Source organism: Hemiscyllium ocellatum, chromosome 48 (assembly GCF_020745735.1).
Source record: "Hemiscyllium ocellatum isolate sHemOce1 chromosome 48, sHemOce1.pat.X.cur, whole genome shotgun sequence".
Classification (NCBI taxonomy): domain Eukaryota; kingdom Metazoa; phylum Chordata; class Chondrichthyes; order Orectolobiformes; family Hemiscylliidae; genus Hemiscyllium; species Hemiscyllium ocellatum.
The window spans coordinates 18509799-18533024 of NC_083448.1; the positions used below are offsets into that span (position 1 = coordinate 18509799).

The 23226-nt window shown below is 48.1% G+C and overlaps 1 protein-coding gene across 1 annotated transcript in view; it reads left to right on the top strand.

The window, feature by feature from the left end:
* Nucleotides 1–1768: 1768 nt before the first annotated feature.
* The window catches only part of bin3 (bridging integrator 3), a 123700-nt gene continuing 102242 nt past the window's right edge, over nucleotides 1769–23226 (top strand). Inside the window, exons 1-2 of the mRNA XM_060856589.1 lie at nucleotides 1769–1893; nucleotides 16444–16492. Coding sequence (XP_060712572.1) covers nucleotides 1886–1893; nucleotides 16444–16492 — 57 coding nt within the window. The 5' untranslated portion in view covers nucleotides 1769–1885. The remainder of the gene's footprint in view (nucleotides 1894–16443; nucleotides 16493–23226) is intronic.

The following is a 23226-nucleotide window of genomic DNA, read 5'->3' on the forward strand; positions in this document are numbered from 1 at the left end:
ATTCTTTTTCCCGGGGATGGGGGGGAGTCCAGAACTAGAGGGAATAGGTTTAGGGTGAGAGGGGAAAGATATAAAAGAGACCTAAGGGGCATCTTTTTCACATCGAGGGTGGTATGTGTATGGAATGAGCTGCCAGAGGAAGTGGTGGAGGTTGGCACAATGAAAACATTTAAAAGGCATCTGGATGGGTATATGAATGGGAAGGGTTTGGAGGGATATGGGTTGGGTGCTGGCAGGTGGGACTAGATTGGGTTGGAATATCTGGTATGAGTTGGACCGAAGGGTCTGTTTTTGTGCTGTACATCTCTATGACTCTAATTCTCGGCATCAGGGTGTTGCTGGTTAGGATAGTACGTATGGCCCATTCCTGATTGCTTTGGAGTAGATGGTACAAAGTTTACTCCTTGATCTGCTGCAGACTCTGTGACATTTGTTGCATTCAGTCCCCTGTTAGGGAGGGTGTTCCAGGATTTTGACCCAGTGAAGGAACGCTGATATATTTCCGAGTCAGCATGGAGAGTGGCTCTGAGGGGAACATGCGGGGGAGTGGTGGGAGGTTGGGGGGTGGTGGGGGGGGGGGTGATGCTTGTGAGGAATGTTCCCATTATCTTTGGAGGTGGTAGACATTGTGGGTCTGGAAGATGCTGTCCAAGAAGCCTTGGTGAATGTCAGCAGTGCGTTTTTGCACACATGGTGCCGGTGTGCATCAGTGGCAGAGTGAGGCGGTGGTGTCTTGTCCTGGATGGATTAAATTACCTACAGTGTGGAAACAGGCCCTTCGGCCCAACATGTCCACACCGACCCGCCGAAGCGCAACCCACCCATACCCCTACACTTACCCCTTCACCTAACACTATGGGCAATTTAGCATGGCCAATTCACCTGACCCACACATCTTTGGACTGTGGGAGGAAACCAGAGCACCCGGAGGAAACCCACGCAGACACGGGAAGAACGTGCAAACTCCACACAGTCAGTCGCCTGAGTCGGGAATTGAACCTGGGTCTCAGGCGCTGTGAGACAGCAGGGCTAACCACTGTGCCACGTACCAAGTTTCTTGAGTGTGTTTGGGGGGTGGGTGCAACCGTCCAGGGCAGTTGGGGAATATTCCATCACACTGCTGGCATCTGCCTTGTAGTCGGTGGGCAGGCTGTGGGGGAAGTCGAGGCAGAGGAGTGGGGGGGTGGGGGGGTGAGTTATCTTCCTCCCCCTTCCCGGCCTGTGACCTGCTCCAGTCGCCAGTGTTTGCGTTTGGGGCGGTGGGGGTGGGGGTGTGCAGTTGAACAACTAGTTGACGGTAACCCCCCCCCTTCCGGATGTTGACAGCGAGGGGGGGGGCGAGGGGAGGTGGGGGGGGGGAATTCAGTGAGAGACAGAGACAGAGGGGGGAGGTTAGACCCTCTCCCGTCGGGAGGTGGGCACACGACGCGGCGGCCGCTCGGCACTTGCGGGGCGCCGCCTGGGTCTCGCCGAGGAGCGGGGTGGGGGTTGGTGGGGGGGGGGGGGGGGGGGGGCTGCCCATGTACCTGAGGTGGGGGGAGGGGAGGGGGTCACGGGGTCGAGGGTGTCACCTCCCGCCCTCAGGGTGACCGAGAGTGAGCCGCCCGAGGGTGGGGAGAGCGTGTGTGTGTCCCCGGGGTGGGGGAGGGGGTGGGGTAGAAAGGGGGGGGGGAGGGGGGGCTGGTTTGTGGTCTCTTGCTGTGCTGGGGAGTGACGTCACCGTGACCTCTGAGAGGGAAGGAGGGGCGGGGGCGGGGCTGACCCTTGACCCCCCAGTCACCGTGTCAGGGTGGGGGCAGGGCGGACAGACTCCCGGAGACACAGGGAGACACACAGGGTGACACAGAGGGAGAGAGAGAGAGAGAGAGAGGATCCGGGGACCGGGATGAGCTGGTGAGTGAGAGAGAGACCGAGAGGCGGAGTAGGCCTCAGGCCTCGGGCTTCCCGCTTCCCGCCTCCCGCCGCAGCGTCGGGCTCCCAGGGCCCAGAGAGGGAAACCCCGACAGGCCCCCCCCCTCTCCCCCTCCCCCCACTGTCTCCCCCCTCCCCCCCACTGTCTCCCCCCTCCCCCCACTGTCTCCCCCCTCCCCCCACTGTCTCCCCCCCCACTGTCTCCCCCTCCCCCCACTGTCTCCCCCCCCACTGTCTCCCCCTCCCCCCACCGTCTCCCCCTCCCCCCCACTGTCTCCCCCCTCCCCCCCACTGTCTCCCCCCTCCCCCCACTGTCTCCCCCCTCCCCCCCACTGTCTCCCCCCTCCCCCCACTGTCTCCCCCCTCCCCCCACTGTCTCCCCCCCCACTGTCTCCCCCTCCCCCCACTGTCTCCCCCCCCACTGTCTCCCCCTCCCCCCACCGTCTCCCCCTCCCCCCCACTGTCTCCCCCCTCCCCCCCACTGTCTCCCCCCTCCCCCCACTGTCTCCCCCCTCCCCCCCACTGTCTCCCCCCTCCCCCCCACTGTCTCCCCCCTCCCCCCCACTGTCTCCCCCCTCCCCCCACTGTCTCCCCCCTCCCCCCCACTGTCTCCCCCCTCCCCCCCACTGTCTCCCCCCTCCCCCCCACTGTCTCCCCCCTCCCCCCCACTGTCTCCCCCCCCACTGTCTCCCCCTCCCCCCCCACTGTCTCCCCCTCCCCCCCCACTGTCTCCCCCCTCCCCCCCACTGTCTCCCCCTCCCCCCCACTGTCTCCCCCCCCACTGTCTCCCCCTCCCCCCTCCACTGTCTCCCCCTCCCCCCACTGTCTCCCCCTCCCTCAACTGTCTCCCCCTCCCCCCCACTGTCTCCCCCCTCCCCCCCACTGTCTCCCCCCTCCCCCCCACTGTCTCCCCCTCCCCCCACTGTCTCCCCCCTCCCCCCCACTGTCTCCCCCCTCCCCCCCACTGTCTCCCCCTCCCCCCACTGTCTCCCCCCTCCCCCCCACTGTCTCCCCCCTCCCCCCCACTGTCTCCCCCCTCCCCCCCACTGTCTCCCCCCTCCCCCCACTGTCTCCCCCCTCCCCCCCACTGTCTCCCCCCTCCCCCCCACTGTCTCCCCCCTCCCCCCCACTGTCTCCCCCCCCACTGTCTCCCCCTCCCCCCCCACTGTCTCCCCCTCCCCCCCCACTGTCTCCCCCCTCCCCCCCCACTGTCTCCCCCCTCCCCCCCACTGTCTCCCCCCTCCCCCCCACTGTCTCCCCCCTCCCCCCCACTGTCTCCCCCTCCCCCCACTGTCTCCCCCCCACTGTCTCCCCCCTCCCCCCCACTGTCTCCCCCCTCCCCCCCACTGTCTCCCCCCTCCCCCCCACTGTCTCCCCCTCCCCCCACTGTCTCCCCCCCACTGTCTCCCCCTCCCCCCCACTGTCTCCCCCCCACTGTCTCCCCCCTCCCCCCCACTGTCTCCCCCTCCCCCCACTGTCTCCCCCCCACTGTCTCCCCCCTCCCCCCCCACTGTCTCCCCCCTCCCCCCCACCGTCTCCCCCCTCCCCCCCACTGTCTCCCCCTCCCCCACTGTCTCCCCCCTCCCCCCTCTGTCTCCCCCCTCCCTCCCTCTGTCTCCCCCCTCCCTCCCTCTGTCTCCCCCATCCCTCCCTCTGTCTCCCCCCTCCCCCCACTGTCTCCCCCCACCCCTCCCTCTGTCTCCCTCCCCCTCGTCTCCCCCCTCCCTGTCACATGGGAGGGTGTGTGTGTTTGCGTGTGTGGGGGGGGGGGAAGACAGACACACTGGGTAACGGGGGGGGGGGGGGCGGTATTGGGCTCAGGGATGGTGGGAGAGGCTGTGCAAACATATTCACCCCCCCATCCAGGGGAGAGGGTAATTTCCCCATGGATGGCTTCCAGTTCCTCCTCCCCCCCCCCCCCACCCCCCCACCCCAGATCTCTCACCCCCCGACCCCCAACGCCCCAGTGCCGGATGTCTGTTTGCCCCTCGTTTCAGTAATGTGTCTATCCTTGCACCCCCTCCCCCCCCCCCCCCCCCCCCCCCCCCATTCTTTACTGCGTCTCTCTGTCGATGTCTATGCCCTCGCCAAGAGTCGTCGAGACGTTACAGCAGGGAAACAGACCCTTCGGTCCAACCCGTCCATGCTGACCCAGATATCCCAACCCAATCTAGTTCCTCCTGCCAGCACCCGGCCCATATCCCCCCCAAACCCTTCCTATTCACATACCCATCCAGATGCCCTCTGAATTTTAATCATTTTCCTGTTGTGGTGCTTCCTTTGTCTCCTTGAAACACAGCTAACTCTTTCAGAGGGGATTTGACCACGATTGGAAGAGGGGACTTGTGTAAGGCTACAAGGGAACGTGACGGGATGTCACTTTGAGATAGCGTTGACCTGACTGGCCAGTTGGTGCTCTGTGATTTTGAGCGGCACAGTCCCACTGCACAACTCCAAAGGTTTCCCACACTGGCTAGCTGCGGGTCTGGCTCTTCAAGTTGCCATGGTTACAGAGGAAACATTATCACTGGGCTGCCCGCAGAGTGAGGGCGTGTTGGGCGACAGTTATCAAGAGTGGAGATGGAGAGGGAATCCGACTGGAGGTGCTTGGTGCTCGGGGATCCCAGTGCATGGGTGAAGTATGGACAGCCATGCCTTCAGCTGTTTGCGTGGTCAGAGACTGGAAGGGAGGGAGGGAGGGATTGAGACGGGGAGATGGGTTTTAGATTAGCATTGGTTCCAGTTCTGAGCTGTGAGCAGGGTCTGGAAGGGGTCATCAAGATGTACAGCGCGGACCTAAGGTTTGATTTCAGTATGCTTGCAGGATCTGTGAGATCCTCTGTGATATATTCTGATTCCTGTTCAGTCAGGTTGGTGGCCTCTGTGGGTGGTATTCAATTCTGAATTTATAACCTATTTACATCACAGTGAGATTTTCCACAGAGTGATAAAACATGTTAAACTCACATTGGTCATGAAGCACTTCACACCTGTCCTCTGTGTAGATTAGAGTGGTGCTGGAAAAGCACAGCAGTTCAGGCAGCCTCTGAGGAGCATTAAAATCAACGTTTCGGGCAAAAGTCCTTCATCTGCCTGTATTCCTGATTTCCAGATTTCCTAATTCTGGTTTCCAGCATCTGCAGGCATCATTGTTTTTACCTGTCCTCTGTGTGCCTATCCTGAAGTGAAACTCTCGCACAAGGGGTTTTGTTCATTTATTAAGCAGTTTTAGTTTTTACCGTCTGTCAGGAAAGAAGATTTAAAAAAAAAGGGGTCCAAAATGTTTCACAGCCAACTCTGTACTTGCGAAGGGTTTAATTATTGAATTTTTCAGGAGGTATGGAGACTTATAAAGTTTGAGTGTGGAATATGATTTTCATCAATCCCGGAATCAATGACTTGAGGCTTTTCTTTGAGTTGCAAGGTCAGTTAGTGGATGAAAATTAAAGCTGGTGTTGATCCTGTCACTGTAAATGAAGCAATCAATCTGAAGTTGACTGTCAGAGTCACCCACTGTGACTCCAAATGTTAGCGTGCACTAAGAAATTTGCGTTGATATATTACCTTCTCAGACCACATAACAGTGACTGTCACGCTCTAGAACTGCAACTGCTGTCATCACCTGGGCAAAAGAATGGCAGTTAGCGATGTGACCAAGTGAGTCATGTCACTGATGGTCATTGAAGCTCTTTGTTAAATGATGCTGTTTGTTCTTTTAAATCCTTGGGATGTGACGTTATCCTGAAGATGTCACTTCTGGCAGTGCATTGCAAGGTCAAACAAGAAGCAGCCACATTCCAGATGTCTCAGGTGGGAATATTATTACTGAGTGAAAAGGATGGGTTGTACAGTATACAACAATGTCCTGGAGTTATTATCCGTGATTGTATTGTATGGTCATGTCCTCCAGTCTGCATCTCGAACTCATTGATTGCTGTAAAGCCACAGAACTTTGCATTTCTTAAAGACTCTGGATATCAACACAATGTGTTCATGTGACTGAGACACAGTTTTAAAAATGCACCTTTTAAGGGCAATAGCCAATCTAGAGTTGATGGAAGTCTCCTATCCTACAGAGCTGCTACTCTGGTTGGTATCTCAGCTCTGAGACAGGAACTTCTGCACTCTTGATGTTTGATCAGATAATCTAGGTTTACAGTCCAATGTCATGCAGCTAGACATGGAACCTTAAACCGAGGTCCCATCAGCTAATCGTAAAGGTGCTGTTTCGAAGACAAAGCTGGAGAATTGTCGTGCATGCCCAAGCTAACTTCAGTCCTTCCGTTTCGATCACTTGAAAGAGCTAAGGTTATTGCATTGAGTCTTCTTCAAAACTGTAGAGAGAGGTGACAAGATGATGGGTTCATACTGTCGGAAAAAGGTTGGGTTTGGGGATGATGGGGATTGAAAGGACAGGTATCACAGAAGGAATGGCACTGTGTTATCCCTGAATTAGGAGAAGTGATGGAGATTCAGCGTAGGTGTCATTCAGAGGCGTGTTCCACCTCTGGCTTTAATCCTGAGACAGTTAGATTGGAGTCGAAACACGAACTCTGTTTTTCTCTGTTCTGTGTGCAGGCTGCCTGACCTGCTGGGTTTTATCAGCACTTTGGTTTTATTTCGGATCTCCAGTATCCTCAGTGTCAGGCTTTTGCGTTATGACAACATTGCTATGTACAGAAATTAGCTGTCATGTTACAAACACACTTCCATTTCACAAATCAGCTCACTGGCTGTCAAATGGTTTGAGATGTCCTGTGGTTGTGCAAGTCGCTGCAGAAATTCAAGTCTGGATTTTTCTCTCAAAAAGCTATAAATGTTGTTGCGTTGAGACAGCAGTTGGGATTCGATCATTGCAGGCTGTGAAGAGAATGGTCAGATGTTTCACTTGAACACCACAGCTGGGTGACTGAACATGACCAAAAGTGAGGAGGGTCGATTGAGAGAGACAGTTTTCTCGAGAGCCCAAAACCGATGTCTGGATCGTTGCAGTGATGCAGAAACATTGCAGATTGAAGGCATAGAAAGAGGTCGTTCAGTCCAGGTCATTGGCAGCAGCTGTACAAGAGCTGGCCTTGCCAAACCCATTTCCACAGCTTGGTCTGTAGCTTGGGTAGGTTCAGGAATGATGTGTGAATGAGATCCTCATTCGTCCTGATCTCCTTGAACAGGAGGGTAGGTACAGTCGGCTTGGTGCTGTCTCTGTTTCCCACTTCTCCATGACTGCAGAATGTAACCAATGTGTAGTCAGCTGTCTGTGTCCCAGAGTGACTTGGGTACACATGGGTTGTGGGGATGATTTCGAAAGCTCCTCAACAGCTTTGGTGAATTCATTTCACCTGGAGTGCGCTCAGTTGTCAGTCCAGTCATGTTTTCACCAGACTAGATATCGGGGAAACTGCTGCAAAGGATTATGCCAATCCATTACGATGGAAACCATCAAACTGAAAAGTTGCGTGGGTTCTTTTTCCTCCTCTTGCATTTCATTATGGCATGAAACTTCTTGATAGTTATGTCTTCTCTCTCCACCCTGAAACTAAGTCTTTTTGCAACATTTATCTTGTCAACGATCTGCTGTTATTTACTCCGGGATGAACCTGAGCTTGGTGAAGAGTCCATCCTACATCCTCTGCTGAGAGGAGAGTCAGCCACCTCCACTCACCATGCAGATGATGCACGTCAAATACCACAGATGCTGGAGATCTGAAATAAAAACATCAAGTGCTGGAGGCATTGAACAGGACTGGCACCATCCGTGGGAGAGCAGCAGAGTTAGCGTTTGAGTGCAGTGTGACTCCTCTTCTGCACAGAAACGTTCTGATTTGAAACATGAACTCTGTTTTTCCTCTCTGCAGATGCTGCCAGACCCCCTCAGTTTCTCCAGTACATTCTGCTGTTGTTTCAACTGCAGTCCTTTGGGTTCACTCACCCATGCTATTGCTGAGGAAACACTGGAATTGTCCACGGGAAAATGCCCACCGATGTACTGGGGGCTGATGTCAGGAAGCACTTGTTCACAAAGGGTCATGCAACCGTGGAACTCTGTGTTCCTCCAAAGCAGCTGGTGAGGCCATGGCTCACTTGAGGGTTTGAAAACGTAAGGCAGAACAAATTGGGTTTTGGGTGCAGATGAGCCGAGCTATGTAAAAGGTGTGAAGGACTGACTGGGATTTTGGGAATGGGGTACCTCCACTTCTGTCCGCTTCTGCTGTGTCATTGCTTGTGGATATGAGAACCAAGATTCTGCGTTTTACCTTGATGAACCTGACGCCAATCCTACAACAGCTCCGAGACTGAAGTGAGAATCACTGAGGTGTGCAAAATGCACTGGAAAAAAATGCTGAAAGAAGTGTTTATAAGCTCTCTCGTGAAGAAGAGAAGGGAGATGGAGAGGAGTTTAGAGATTCCAGGTGACTGAAATCCATGTATGTTTGTCAGAAAGTGAACTTGATTCTTATTCCCATAGTCATTGATTTATTTGGTCAGCACTTGTGCTTGAACAGAATTATCGTTGTTACTTTTCTCATGAGGAGGAGAGCGGATCATCACAGTGAATTTGACGTACAACGCAACCCTTGTGAGCCCTCATTGTCTTGTGCTGCAGTAGTAGCTGTTCCAGAGCCAGGAGAAAGTTTGGCTGAAGTAGCTCAATGGTTGAGGCAACAGGCAGCATTCAGCAGTGACAAAACAGTGTAAAACCCGGACACGTGGCTCTTTGTGTTGTCAGTACAATGTTCAAACCACCAACCATGTTCAACTCAGCGGCAATGCTAGCCTTTGTGACATGGGAGAGAAATGAAACGCACTGTTCATTCACTTCTCAGACTTTGAATGCCAAGGCTGTGCTGAGATATTTGAATTATTTCGCTGACAGTTTATCTTCTTTGAAACCTGTTTTCTTACTTTGTCAGCACTTGTGTTAAAGTGACCCTATTTGCATATGAACACAAGGCCCCTGGCATTGCAGGTTGGTTGCTGCAAGTCTGTACAATTGCCCTTGATAAAACTTTGAATGGCTGGCAAGCCGTGTTCATTTTAATAGTTGCAAAGTGCATGCAAATGCGCAGTGTGCATAATGCTTGTTGTAATATGGTGAAAGAGGACTTTATTCAACATTAATAGGAATTTGAAGCATGTTGTCAATCACTCACTGCCCCATGAACTCCAGTGCATAATCACTGCTCGGGTCAGCATTTATGAGAATCGAAGCTGGAATTTGAATGGCACTCCATCTGTCCTGCAAGGCAACAAAATGATGGTACTCTGTCTTCCGTCTTTGAGCACTTACATTGTCTCCTGATTGGTTGCAGTTTGTACTATCTTATAGCACAGAAACAGACTCTTTGATCCAACCAGTCCATGCTAACCATAATCCCAAACTAAACTTGCCCCACCTGCCTGCGCTGGGCCCACATCGCTCCAAACATTTCTTATTCATGTACTTATCCAAATGTGTTTTAAACATTCTAACTATACCCGTATCCATCACTTCCTCTGGCAGTTCACTCCATACACGAACCACACTCTGTATATAAAAAAAAATTGCCCTCATGTCTTTGTTAAATTGTTTTCCTCTTCCCTGAAAGATGTGCCCCCTCATCTTGAAATCCTCTGCCAAGGGCAAAGACACTTGGCATTCACCTTATCTCCGCCCCTCAACAATCTATAAACCTCTGTAGGGTCACCCCTCAACGTCCTATGTTCCAATGGGAAAAGTCCAAGCCAATCCTATCTTTCCTTGTAAATCAAACCTTCCATTCCTGGTAGCCTCCTGGTAAATCTTTTCGGAACCATTTCCAGTTTCATAATATCTTTCTAATCAATGGGAGACCAGCCCTGCACACGGTACTCCAGAGCAAGCCTCACCAACATTCTGTCCACCCTCCACATCATGTCCCAATCCTATAATCAAAGGTCTGAGCAAGAAGGCATGTATATGAAATGCCTTCTGAACCACTCTCTCTGTATGTGATGGAAACTTCAAAGAATGATGTGCTGGAACCTAGGTCCTTGAAAGCCAGTGGAAAGATTGAATTTGCAGCATTTCTTTCTTTGTCTGAGCTGCAGACTGAAGGTGGTGGACAGAGTCGTTGTTGGTCTGAACCTGTGCCCAGAGTTTGCTTTCTGCACGTTGCTGTGTGACCATTTGTTAAGTTTGGTCGTGTTGCTGCTGTTTGTCAAATGAGTTGTTGAGCTCAAGGCCCAGCAGCTGCCTCAGGTGGATGCACGAGATGAGACAGCAACATTGTGTGTCCTGGGTAAGGTTTATCCCTGATGTATACTGCGTAGGTAGATTATTTCGTCATATCATTGCAGAAATTATCATCTTTTTGTACGTCGCAGCAGTGACCTTCCAACATTACCGAAGCACCCGGAACTGTTTTGTGTATTTCCCAGCACAGCCGAAAAAGCTGCATTGCCAGGAAATGCGGGGAATCTTCCTCAGGTCAGGCAGCATGTGTGAAGAGAGAAGTATGGACCTGTGACTCTTCATCTTTTTGATTCGGTACACAAAACAAGTCCTTGAAATTTCATCACAGCAATTACAGAGCAACCTCAGTTATCCAAAGGACACAGGTGGGGAATATTTCTTTGGGATAATTGAATGCTGGACAACATAGGGAGCCAAGCATCGGGACCTTGTTTGGATAATCTGAACTTTGGTTCATTGAATGCCAGATAATCAAGGTTGGTCTGTAATCTGACATTTCTTTTGCTTGTCCTTCCTGTACAATGTACTGCCATTCGCAGCTCGTGGGGACACAGCTTTTTTTGGACTAGTTGGTCACTGCAGCCTACTGCTGCCATCTGATGTTGGCCCTGCCCTATCTCAAGTTTTACCGTACTTGCTGAAAACATTTCCCTAGTTTGGATTTCTTGCTGCACAGTTGCTGCCTGGACTGCTGATAATTTTGGATCTCCAGCTTGATGGGACAGTTGTTAGTCGAGCTCTAGTTTGCCTCTTTGTGAGTTTTCAAACACCCATGAAGTTGGCATTGGCTGTTTTATGTGATAACCTGGTGATTGCAACAGGACAAGGGTGTTCTCAAGCTTTAAGTTGGCCTATCAAGACGTAATGCAAAATTGCACTCTGGTCACTCCCAGAGTTAATTCAGCTGTAGTCACTTAGTCCTGGAGCTAACACCTGGCTGCCAGTTTCACAAAAACTACTCTTTTTCTTTAAACCTTTGCCCCTCTGTTGCAGGGGGAGATCCAGGCAACAGGAGCAAATCGGAGGGTCACTTTGGGATGAAGTAAAGTTGAAAACTTTAGAGGAAGGCCCACCTGTGTTTGAAGAAGAAAGGAGAGCCTCAGAATGGGTTGAATGGCAACGTTTTAACAGGGTTGATGTTCATGGCTTCAGAAACTGATGGAGCTGCTATGCTCTTTCTGGGGCTTGGAATTGATGGAATCAGCTTTCCCTGCTGTGTGGTTTCGATTTCAGCATGAGGTGATTTTTATTTGCCAGTGGGTACCTCTATCAAAAGGAAGCTTGTTCATCTCCATTGGGCGGTGTCAATTGTGTTCCAGTTTTGGTCACCTTCAGTCAGGAGGGAATGTAAACCATTTCGGCTGATAAAAAGGAGGTTTTATCAACTGGTACCTGGGTGTCTTCTGAGGAAAGGTTGGTCCAGTTGGGTTGGCTTTCACTGGAGGCTAGAAAGTGAGGAGTGACTTGACTGAAATGTCGAAGACCCTGAGTGGCCTTGATGAGGGGTGTGAGGATTTGATGTTTTCCCTTGTGGGTGATTCCAGAGCAAGGGGGTACTGTTTAAAAATGAAGGTGGCCATTTGTGGACAAATGAATCATTTTTGTTGAGGGTTGTTGTACTTCAGAGCCCCCTGCCTCAGGAAGTAGCGTCATTGAATATTTTTCAGGCACAGGTCAGGCAGCAAGTCCACGGTTATTGGGAGTCAGTGAAAGTGTGTATTGTGAAACACCGGGCAGATGAGCCATGGTCCCATTGAATGGCAGAACAGGATCAAAGGTCGAAGGGTCTCCTTCTGCTCTGAGTTGATTTGGCTTCTTGAACACCTTTGAACAATCAATCAGGATTCCTCCCCAGTTTCTAATCAACTCGTTTAGCAGGCTGGTATTATCAGACTTGGAGGTCGACATGCTCTGCAGAAGGCTGGCATGGACTCTGAGTTCAATGGCCTCCTGTCAGGACCGTGATATCCCACTGAGTCTGCCTGAGCAAATTGTGGACGTGATGCACTCATATGAGTAGCAGGAGTGCCACACGGTCTTTGTGCATTTTGGCTGGGTCAGCTTTCTCCTCTATTTTGAAAGATGGCCTGAACAGACCCAAATAAACCTGTAGACAGGCTGAGTTCAGGCCTGTTGGGGGGTAAGAGCATTACCCTCAAATGGACTCTCAAACAAAGTGTTTCTCCAAAGGCCTAATCCCAACATGGTGTTCAGTCAGTTCAGGCCAAGCAGGATACTTCTCCCACAAGGCTGGAACAGAGCCATGAGACCCGAATGGACTTCCCTGGCAAGTGTATTATCAAATGGAGTCCAAGAGGAAGTAGTACAGAGATAAGGGAAGCAAACATTGGCAGATGTCATCAGGTTTTTGATAAAAATAACATTAACCCATTCCCCAACAAACAATAACTTTGAGTTAAATGACTATTTTGTTCTTGGTGGTGAGGTGGTTAGCAAAAAATCTGAGACTGTTGGGTAATTATGTCCCAAAACTGAAAATATTCTTGGTCTGAAAAGCAGCGGTTCCCAGGTTTTGATTGAAGGAACCTGACCTTTGATTTGCATGATAAAATACCTGAATAGACTCCCATGCTGCATGTACAAGCATGCAGAATACAAAGTGATGCAGAACTAAGGGTGAGAGCAATTTCCGCCTGTCTCTGATGTCTCCCAGTAGCTGAGGAAGCTCCGATCACCTAGCTATGCCTCATACATGAAGAGGAGTCCCAAGGTCAATGCTGCAGGTTTGGAAGTCCTTGGAAGAAATGTCAGCAAAGTGTACTTGGGAGCGTATCCACCTCTGGGTCCCATGGCTTGAGCACGCATTCAGCCTGACACTGCAGTGTGCAGTACCGAGGGAGCACAGCACTGTCAGAGGTGTCACGGCCTCCCTGCTTACTCCCTGCCACCATTTTGAACCAGTGCAAGAGTCTGCTCCCTGGTGTTCTAATATTTAATCATCAGAGAAAGCAGATTCTCTTCCTACTCCCAACATTCAAACTGGGGCCTGTCTTCAGAAAGGACACAGTTAACCGTCAATTGGTTTGAGACATTAGATGGTCGTGAAATATATTTTACAAATATCAAGTGCTTCTGTTGAAGCCAAAGGTCCCGTTGTTCCACCTTGTCCCTTGGCTGTCCTTTCCTGACCAAGTGCAGGGCTGCATTTTAAAGTGATGCTTCAAATGGACATTGCAGAAGAGTTCAGAGGAACAAGAAATATCATTTCTCAGTCTGTACAAGATCTTGTGATCCCAGATCGTGATCCTAGCATGGAACCTGGCTTGACAGATCATACGTTTCATTTCTGGAGTTGGCCACCATGGCTGTTAGTTACTTCAAGATGTTCACACACAATGTTTGTGAACGACAGAAAATTGTTCTCGTTTCTTTTTGGTGAAAACTTGTTTGGTATTTGTGTAAGACCGTTGGAAAGATTGTCACACACTCAGCAGGAGAAAAAGCTGATTTGTTCACAAAAACTATCTTTTGCAGATAGTTAATTTTGGAGAAATTGAACCTGTGTCTCAACTCTTGGTATTGTTACTTTGATGATTCCTTCCAATTCCTTTTCCATGCACTGCGGAGACTGTGTTGTACAGTTTCTTCAAGTCTGGTGGCATGGACCTTCCATCATTTTGTTGCTGCTTCTGCTGAGTGATGCTGGTGGACTGAGCGAATGTGAGAGTACACGGTGCTTGATTGGCATCACTTCTGCCAATGTTCACTTCCTCCCCCATCAGTGCTCAGTTGCTACCTTATGGACCATCCATAAGATGCATTGCAACAACTCACCAAGGTCGATATTTGGGAACATTTGCAAGTTTTGAGCGATTGTTCTTCGTTCTGAACTGAACTCAAAAGACTTGAAGCCTGTTGACTTTCTGGTCTGGTCTGTTTCAAAATTAGCAGTGTGAGCATTCAAGTGCCACCGAGGACACTTGACGCAGTGATGTGCTTTTTAGAATTGATTCACTTCGGTCGCAATTACTAATGACTTTCTGACCAGTTTTATTTAAAAAGTCCTTCGCGCAACTAACCTGTACAGATCTGCCTCTATTTTAAATCCAAATCCCCAAGATGTCCCCTCTAACTTTCCACCTTTCATCACAAAGGCACCTTTGAGAATTTGCTTAGCACCGCTACCATTTCTGGGGAAAGGTTATCTCTGTGAGTGTGCGTGTTATCATATACATATGCAGCTGAGATGGAAAGTGCCTTGATGGTGAAAGGCACTTAAAAAGAAAAAAAATCTAAATCAACGTAATTGCTTGGAGAACCCTTTCTTTCAGCAGCCCACGATTAACCCCTTCCTTAATCAAAGTTATTTTTGACAGTGACTCATCCACATCCTCCTCTTCCGACTCTCTCTTTATCACTCAATCCAACTATGCTGGAAATCATGTCATGAGAGATTTTTAGCCAGTCTGTGTTGCAGCCATTCAACTGATGCTTGGAGTGAAGCAAAATAAAATCAGAGCCCCCCCCTCCCCTAACTCCTGCCCCACCACGATGATCAGAATGAGGAAAAAAACTGCTTTGTGTCATGTGCTTGTTTTGCCTAGCTGGATGAGGTCACATTTATCCCTGGTTTGTGAAAATGGTTGGAGTGTGGCTTGCATTTTGACCATGGTTTGATGTTGCTACACAGGACCTTCGTGTAATTAGGTCTAATCATGACCTCTGAGAGTACACTGTGATTTACCCACCTCCAAGATCGTATTTCACAAGGCACTCTGCAATTTGTAAGAGTTTATGACATTTCCTAATGTGACAACAAAGCGTAAGTAATTTACACATGGAAACGATTATTTAATTTCTGATAACTGGACAATATTTTAAAGATTGGTTTGCAATGAACAGTGGGTTAAACTGATTTGTCTCTGTTTAATCTGCGTACCTTGATGAATATCCATTTAAAACTTTGAACCAGCAGTAATCCTGCGATGTGACCAGTGCACTGTGCTGGCAGAGATGTCCTGGATGGGATAGACAACTGCTGTAACCATTCTGTGAATGTTGCTTTTCCTTTCAGATGTGTTGTGCTGTTTCTGTTGTTCTGATGTCAGGTAGTTTTGCTCACAGATCAGTGCGTGTACTGTGGTTTGTCTGTCCTTTTCTTTTACCTGTTATTTCAGAAATGGTTGCCGCTGAGGAACAGAATGAGAATGGGAAGATGTTTTTTTTTCAGATACACCGTGCCTGGGAATATCAACTCATAGAATATGGAAACATCCTTGGGCCCAACCAGTCCAATCCCACCAAATCTTAAACTAAACTAGTCCCACCCGCCCACCCCTCCAAACCTTTCCTGTTCAGGAACTTATCTAAATGTCTTTATAAATGTAAAAAAATCACACAACAGGTTATAGTCCAACAGATTTATTTGGAAGTTCAAGCTTTCAGAGCACCGCACCTTCATCAGGTTGTTGTCTCCACATTCACCACTTGCTCTGGAAGTTCATTCTGCACATGAACGACTCTGTGTCAATCCAAGTTATGTCCTTTCTTAGATCTTTCTTCTCTCCCCTTAAAAATATGCCCCTATGTCTTGAAATTCCTCACTGTGGGGAAAAAGCACTTGCTGTTCCCCTTATCTGTATCCATCCCAGTGATTCCCATCCTCGCTGCACTATCAACATGCAGTCAGTTATTGATGTCTTAGGAGAAGTTTCAAAGATGGAACACTTCTCAGGTACTGAGTAAAGGTGCAAATATATGTTCATTTCACTTCCCTGATTGTTTTTATGCTACCCTGGTGTTCACTTGCAGAAGGCCTCCCTGGCCCACTTCAGTCTCCATTTGTAGCCAGCTGGCTGTGGGATATTGGCAACCCAGGTTAAACCCATTCTTCACCCAGCTTCCTGTTGTGAGAGAGAGCTAAGAAATGAGAGCAAGCATGTCTCCCCGAGTATCGCAGCCAGTGAACGGCATTGATGAAAACTGGAGATTTCAGTTAGTACTCTCCTTCTGTCCTTCTGCTTTTCCCTCATCCTTCCAGCCCCTCACACTGGCATGTTAAAAATAGACAGGATCATTGCGCTACCACCCTGCCCTCCTCCTCCAAACTCGTGGGGCATTGGCGGACTCGAGAGCGGAGAATCTGGCTTGTCTGCTTCAAAACACCATGGACTTTGGATGTGTGTGTGTATCCTGTGTCCGTTAACTATCTTTTGTCACAGTATGGGGAGACATCTAGTGTGTGCAGTCAGTACATGGGAAAAACAAGGTGTTATATTTTCAGAGCATTTTATGACATTGTCTGTTACAAGGACCTCTGAGCACAAAGAATGGTGAAATCTTGCATTTGGTTTTGACAGGATTCCTTTCAAGATCGGTCAGCCCAAGAAACAGATTGTGCCGAAGACTGTAAGTATAAGATTTCAAAGCCAAAGAATAGTTTTATTCTCTCATGGTCAGCTAAATTCTTCATCAGTTTGCAGTGTTTGGACAGGACTGTTGAATATTTTGATGCCATGTATTAGCAGGAAGTGGTCTGAAATAGAAATGACCCCTTCTCTCTAAAATCGATATTGTGCAAATAGACATGTTGAGAATTCACTGTGGAAAGAACAGAGAGCTGAGTATGTTTCATGTCACTTTGTGCGTTTCCAGTCAGATTTGCAGATGGACAGAGACAGAAATCTGGAAGCTGATGTTGAGAAAGAACACTGCTTTATCTGGGAGAAGATGACACCTCACTGAGTTGGGCGCACATCGTTCCAACATTGACTTCAGATTCAGATTGAGCTTGCAAAGCTTGTTCCCCACGAAGTTTATATTTGTTAAAAGGTGTTCCTTCATCACTGTCTAACTCTCTCTCTTTCCACTTGTTGGCTTGATGTTCAGATTGAGATTCCAGCTCCTGCTCTGGGCTCAGTGCTCTGCCTTACTGGTTCTGCTGGCTGAATTTGGTGAGACACAGAGTGACGTACCTGTTGCCAGGTGATCTGCAGAGGGCACTGTGATATTTGGGTGACTTCACCTTGCTGAGTCTGAGAAACTGTTCGTTCCAGCACACTCCAGGCTGCTGTGTCCAGCGGCCCGTCCCCACATTCCAGAGAAGTCAGTCAGTCAGTCATTTAAGTGCATGTTGCTGGCCTGAAGCCTGAAACTTGTGAGCACTGTTCCTTCATCAAACAGCAGTAAACTCTGACCTGTGGCTGGGATTATTTCACAATTAGACTTTGTGGCATTTGGGCACACAGTGGATCTTGAAGGCTGAATAATGCATTGTGTGTTATGTGGTACGGTGCTCCTCTTATAATCCCTAATGATCAAAGTGTGCCAAATTGCCCCTTAACTGTTTCTTCTGAACATTTGGTCTGGTCTGAATTTTCTCATGTTATCCTACTTTGATGTAAAATATGAAGCTATGCCCTCTGCCAAGCTGTGAGTTCAGGTTTGAGCCAGGGTATTGATTCTGCTGCAGGATGGCTGGGCACAGCCCCCTCTTGCCCCTTGGTCATGTTTCTGCGTCACCTCTTCTCCGTCTGACCTTGGCAGCATTCCAGAATGCTGTGGGTCACGTAAGATTCAGGGGAGTCTGGCCTCGTGTTTGAAGGGTATGACCCAAGAGCCAGATTGTTCAGCTTTTGGTGTTGGAAGTTGTTTTCTGGTTTTGAGGGTGGTTTGCATGTGCAATCAACTGGCACAGTGGCCTCCTCATTTGCTCACTGGGCAATTCCGCATTCGTGTTCCGAGAAGTTGCAATGTATCTTGACAAGGTCATCAAAAATGCAAACCTGAGAACTCGTGATTATTATAGGATAAGATTTGGAAAGTAGGGCCCTTGCGTTAAATTGCTGTCCGATCAGGGATAAATTACATTCGGACAGCTGTCATCTTCAAGTATGTATTTAGGAGTACTAGGAAAGGTCCCAAATTGACGTGCAATCAATACTGTGTTCAGTTCCAATCTCCCTGCTTTTGGAAAGGAATTGTTAAACTTGAGAGGCTGCAACAAAGATTTACAAGCATGTTACCTAGCTTGGAGGATTTGAACTACAGGGAGAGGCTGAGTAGTCTGGGGATATTTTCTGTGAAGCTTTGGAGGCTGAAGGGTGATCTTACAGAGGTTTATAAAATCATGAGGGGAATGGATAGGGTAAATAGATCAAGTCTTTTCCCAGGGTTTGGGGAGTCCAGAACTAGAGGGTATAGGTTTAAGGTGAGAAGGGAAGGATTTAAAAAGGATCTTAGGGGTAACTTTTCACACAGAGGGTGGTACGTGTATGGAATGAGCTGCCAGAGGAAGTGGTGGAGGCTGGTGCAATGACAGCATTGAAATGGCACCTGGATGGGTATGTGATTAGGAAGGGTTGAGAGGGATATAGGCCAAGTGCTTCCATGTAGACTGGATTAAGTTAGGATATCTGGACAGCAGGGATGAGTTGGACCAAAGACTCTGTTTCCTTGCTTTACACCTCTATGACTGTCATGTTATTTGCATCAGGTGTGACTTGACATATTGGGGTTCTTGTCTCCAGAGATGAGAAGGCTGAGGGGTCACTATAACGGATGTCTTCAGAATTGTGAAAGATGAGGAGTGGAAAAGTTGATCCCACTTGAAAGAATTCACAACTAGACGTGCGATGGTCACCAAGAAGTCCAGTTGTGAATTGAGGAGAAAGTTCTTTAGTCACAGACAAGGGTGAGAATAGGAAAATCACAGCTTCAGAGAGTGCTTGAGGTGAAGTGAGATAAATGAGGGAGATGGAGGAGACATTGTTCAGTGTGAGGAAGCTCATGTTGAGCATAAACACCAGCGTGGATAATTGGGTACATGGTCATTGAGCGATAAATTCTGTTACGACAAAGGGTAAACCCTCCTGCTTAATTTAAAATTAGCAACACAGAAAAAACTTATCCCATGCAGTAATCTGTGAAAATTCAAGAGGTCAAAAACTAGTTTAAAGTAAAAATTAACCACTTTATTTCTTAAAGTATTACAGAGAACAATTAACTAACAACTATTTAAAACTCCTTTCTCGAAGCGATCTTTTACTTTCCCTTCGATAATTCTAGTCTGATAAACTGCTGATTACGATTTACCAAACATTCAAATTTCAAAACCAACTAGCTGTCGAATCTTCTCTTTATATCTTCCTCTGACGTTTTTTCTGCTTCTTAGGGATTTCTGCCTCACAGGTCACTGATCGATAAAGGTACCTTTAACAGAGCTATTCTCTGGGCAGTCTGCAGATGTCGTTGACTTGGCAGTTCTCCTCTTAACTGTTCAATTCTCCCCGGTCTTATACCTCCAAAGCATCAGATTGTGTCATTGGTTTTAAGATTGTCAATGTACGAATTTCAAACTTGATTGGAGTTTGGTTTTTTGTAGTACAATTTAAACTGATTGGCCGGATTCAAATTTGTTTTTGTCTCCAGGCAACCAACTACGCTAGCTGCTGGACCGCATGTTACATTATATCTGGTTTAGACCACTTGGTGCTGTCAGGTAGTTCTTCTAGCCACCCTCACTCCTTCATAACAATTCCATGTGACAAATAAAAGGTGGGTTACCCTCCAAATATGTTGAAAGTGGTGGATCTGTTCCTGAAGATTATCTCCACGTTTGTCATTCTGAAAGTTTGCCCTGTCACTGGGCTTCTAATCCAGTATCATTATCTTCAAAGGATAGTAATGATATGTGATACCCAGCATGAAAATTCCCTGGCAATACCTGTGTGCCAACACTGATATGCACAAGCATCCTTGTCTTGTTTGGGCTAAATTCCCATTTGCTTTGTTTTAAAACTACACAGGGGAGTAAAAAGCTAAATATTTAAAAGCAAACGCACAAATATCTTGGGTTTATACAGAAACCAGTTGCGTTGGTGTCGATTTGAAGAAGCAGCTGTGCTCTTGTGGCAACCCCTTTCCCATTGCCCCTCAACACGCCTCCTCCATGAATCAGAGTCCGGAAAGGAACTTGATTTTGATGCAAATGGTGATTTAAATAGTTCCTTGAAGGTTATATCTCGGTAAAATACTGGCTTTTGTTGATAATTGCCTGTGAGTCACTCTGTGTGAACACCTCGTGATCTGAAGCAGAGCTGCAGTTCAAATTTCATCTCGAGTTTGCATGATGACCTGTGTTTCTCACAAACTATTGGCAGCACGTTCCTTCCAGGTATCATGGTAGAGCACCTTGTTGTTGTCTTTATGAAAGAAAGGTCCAAGATTTTAAAAACGGCAACATGTATGTCCTTCCCCTGACCACCCACACCCCCCGCCTTCTCACCCAGCTCTCCCAGCTCAGTCTGCAGTTGGAGGACTGAGCATTTAGGAAGGAGATGAAGGGAAATTTCCTCACTTCATGGCCGATAGATCTTTGGAATGCTGCAGCGTTCTGAGGTGACCGAGTGTATTCAAGGCTGGCGTATCGGTGCGAACCGGGGGATGCAGGGAGAGCGCTCCAAAGTGCAACTTAAGCTGTGATCTTAGCATGGGTTTGAGGGACAGAGATATCCATGGCTTTGTTGTCATGTGCCTTTGAGGAGAATTTTGTTCTTGTATGGGATGTGTCACTGACAAAGCCAGCATTTGTTCTCCATTTCTGGTTGGACATGAATCGAATGGTTGCTGAATCATCTCACGGTGCAGTTGAGAGTCAGACAGTTTGCTGTGGTATGGCACGTGTGAGAGGCCAGGCAGGGCAAGGACTACTGATATCCATTCCTGGAGGAAATCTGACCATTGGATGTGTTTTTATCGGATGTTGTTTCATGGTTTCTATAACTGAGAATAGTTTTCCATTCTACAATTACTAATTACGTGGAAACACCACTGTCTACCATGATGGGATTTGAACCCAAGATCCCAGAGCATTGTTGGGTTACTCGGGATGACCGCTAGATCACCATCTCCTGATGTGTTTTTTAATGTTTCTGATTATACCTTTTATACGGGAGGGAATGATAATGAAGATGTGAGCTTTAAAATTGTCCGGCTTGGGGCAATAATGATTACAGGACAGCATGTAACTGCACAACAGACCACCAGTGATGAGCCACTGGTTCCATTGTCAGCTATTTGTTGTTCCAATGCTAATTGTATTGGCTGTTTGATTCCATGACCTTATCCTATCACATGGCACATTGGGGAAGGTTGCACACCAGAAGTGATGGAGGAGTTATATTCCACTGAGTTGACAGAAGTTGCACTTGTTGAGAAGAGCCTCACTGATGTTAATCATGTCACACTGAGCACCACAGACTTGGAATATAGTCTGATCCAACCTCTGGTGTACACCTTAGACATGTTGAAGTTGTACAAACAGGTCTCGTCTGGTAGGCAGCGCAGCAGAGCAATACAGTATCGTTCATGTATTAAGATGTTCCCTGGGGCAGATGTGGCTACCTTTTACTGAGCCACAATTATGTTTGTAGTCAACTGATTGCAGCAACGCTGCTTTGGGTGTGGTTGCAGTGTTACTTGGTATTGATTGGCTCTGCAAATTTGTCAGGGTGCGTTTAAACCACCTTGTGTTCACTTGTATCTCCTCAGAAAGGCATACAAATGTGCGCTGGAATCCACCAGTGTTGCATGAACTAGTTCACAAACTCACGGGTAAATTTTCACACAACCCATCCTTGTGCAATTCCAGGGATCTCAAAGGAAGCTCCCAGTCTGACAGAGACTTGTGTTCTCTTCTATTCTTTTGCTTATGGCATTGTTTCCAAATGTGTCTGAAAATTGTGCAAGAATTCTTCAACCTTTAGTGGCTGGTGTTGTCCTTTCACTGCCATGGCACTGGATCATGCTGGTTCCCCACGTGTGTCTTGAAGACAAATTGTGTGAAAGTTAGGGCGTCACCTCTGTTGGCAGTGTGAATTTTACCATCTGTACCAAGGCAGGACTAGAGACTAGCTGCAAATTGTCCTATCATCTATCCTGAGGTGTTTCTTTATGGTGTATCTCTCTCACAACCATGAAGAGCTCCTGATGGTATGTCCCATTTTCCCGACTTGAAAAAGAAATAAATCAACAGCCAAATAATGTGTATTGATGTTCACTATTCTGGGGCATCCCTGAGCGTTTCACAGCCAGTGTCGGCACTGTTGTTTTGCAGAAAACACATCAGTTGCGTTGAGCAAAGCAAGCTTCCACAGTGTCTGTATGATGTTACTTAAAAGGGAGGTAAATATTAGAGAGTGCTAAAGGCCCCTCAAAATCTTGGAGCTTTGTGTCCCCTGTTCAACTGAGTGTGTAGACCATTGATTATTTTTATTCCAGGCTGTGCACACGTGGCCCCTCACGAGGATGCTTGACTTGGATGGGGACTTACAGGTTGCTGCAGACTGTATGTACCTTCAGGCAGTGTTTAGGACCTGTCTCGACACACCTGCAAGGCATGGGGGCCTCGGTTTAAGTTCCCAGCTGGGCATTAGGTGGAAGCTCACTCACTGCTGTGCATTTCGGCAAGTCGGGCGGACATGAATTTGAAATTCACCTGGAAATTGTTGGAGAAACTCAGCAGCAGCATCTGTGGGAAGAAAGCAGAGGTAATGTTTTAAGTGTAGTGACTCTTCATCAGGACCCAGCGATTTCTGTTTGTGTTTCAGATCCACTGTTTAGTTTTTAATAGGAGAAATTAAACCAGTTATTAATCCAAGAGCAGGATCAAACACTATCCTTTTTATAATTTCATGTAAATGGCAAAATCTGATTCAAACAGCTGGAGGAGAATTATAAATTGAACATCAGTGAACATTATGATCAGATTGGTCAGGTATTTATAGGGTAAGCATGATCAGGATTCAAAGGCAGGGGGGCATTCTTCCAACTCAGCTCAGACAACTGTTTGTGGCCTTGGAGAGATTGACATGACTGTCTCCCTACACGTCTGCTGTACTTCATTGGCTGTGAAGCAGGAGAGGATATCCCAACGTAGTGAAAGATGTTCCATGAATTCTTGGTTCTTTGTGGCTCTATGATGTAGGCTGTTGCAACAATGAATTCTCCTCTTGCTCCTTCATACGGTTCTGCATCAAATCTCGAGAGCAGGCAGACAGTTGGCATTGGACAGGCGGCACCTCTTCACATTGCATTGGTCCCTCAGTCCTGACCTGAAGTACCTTCCTGGGTGATGCACTGGA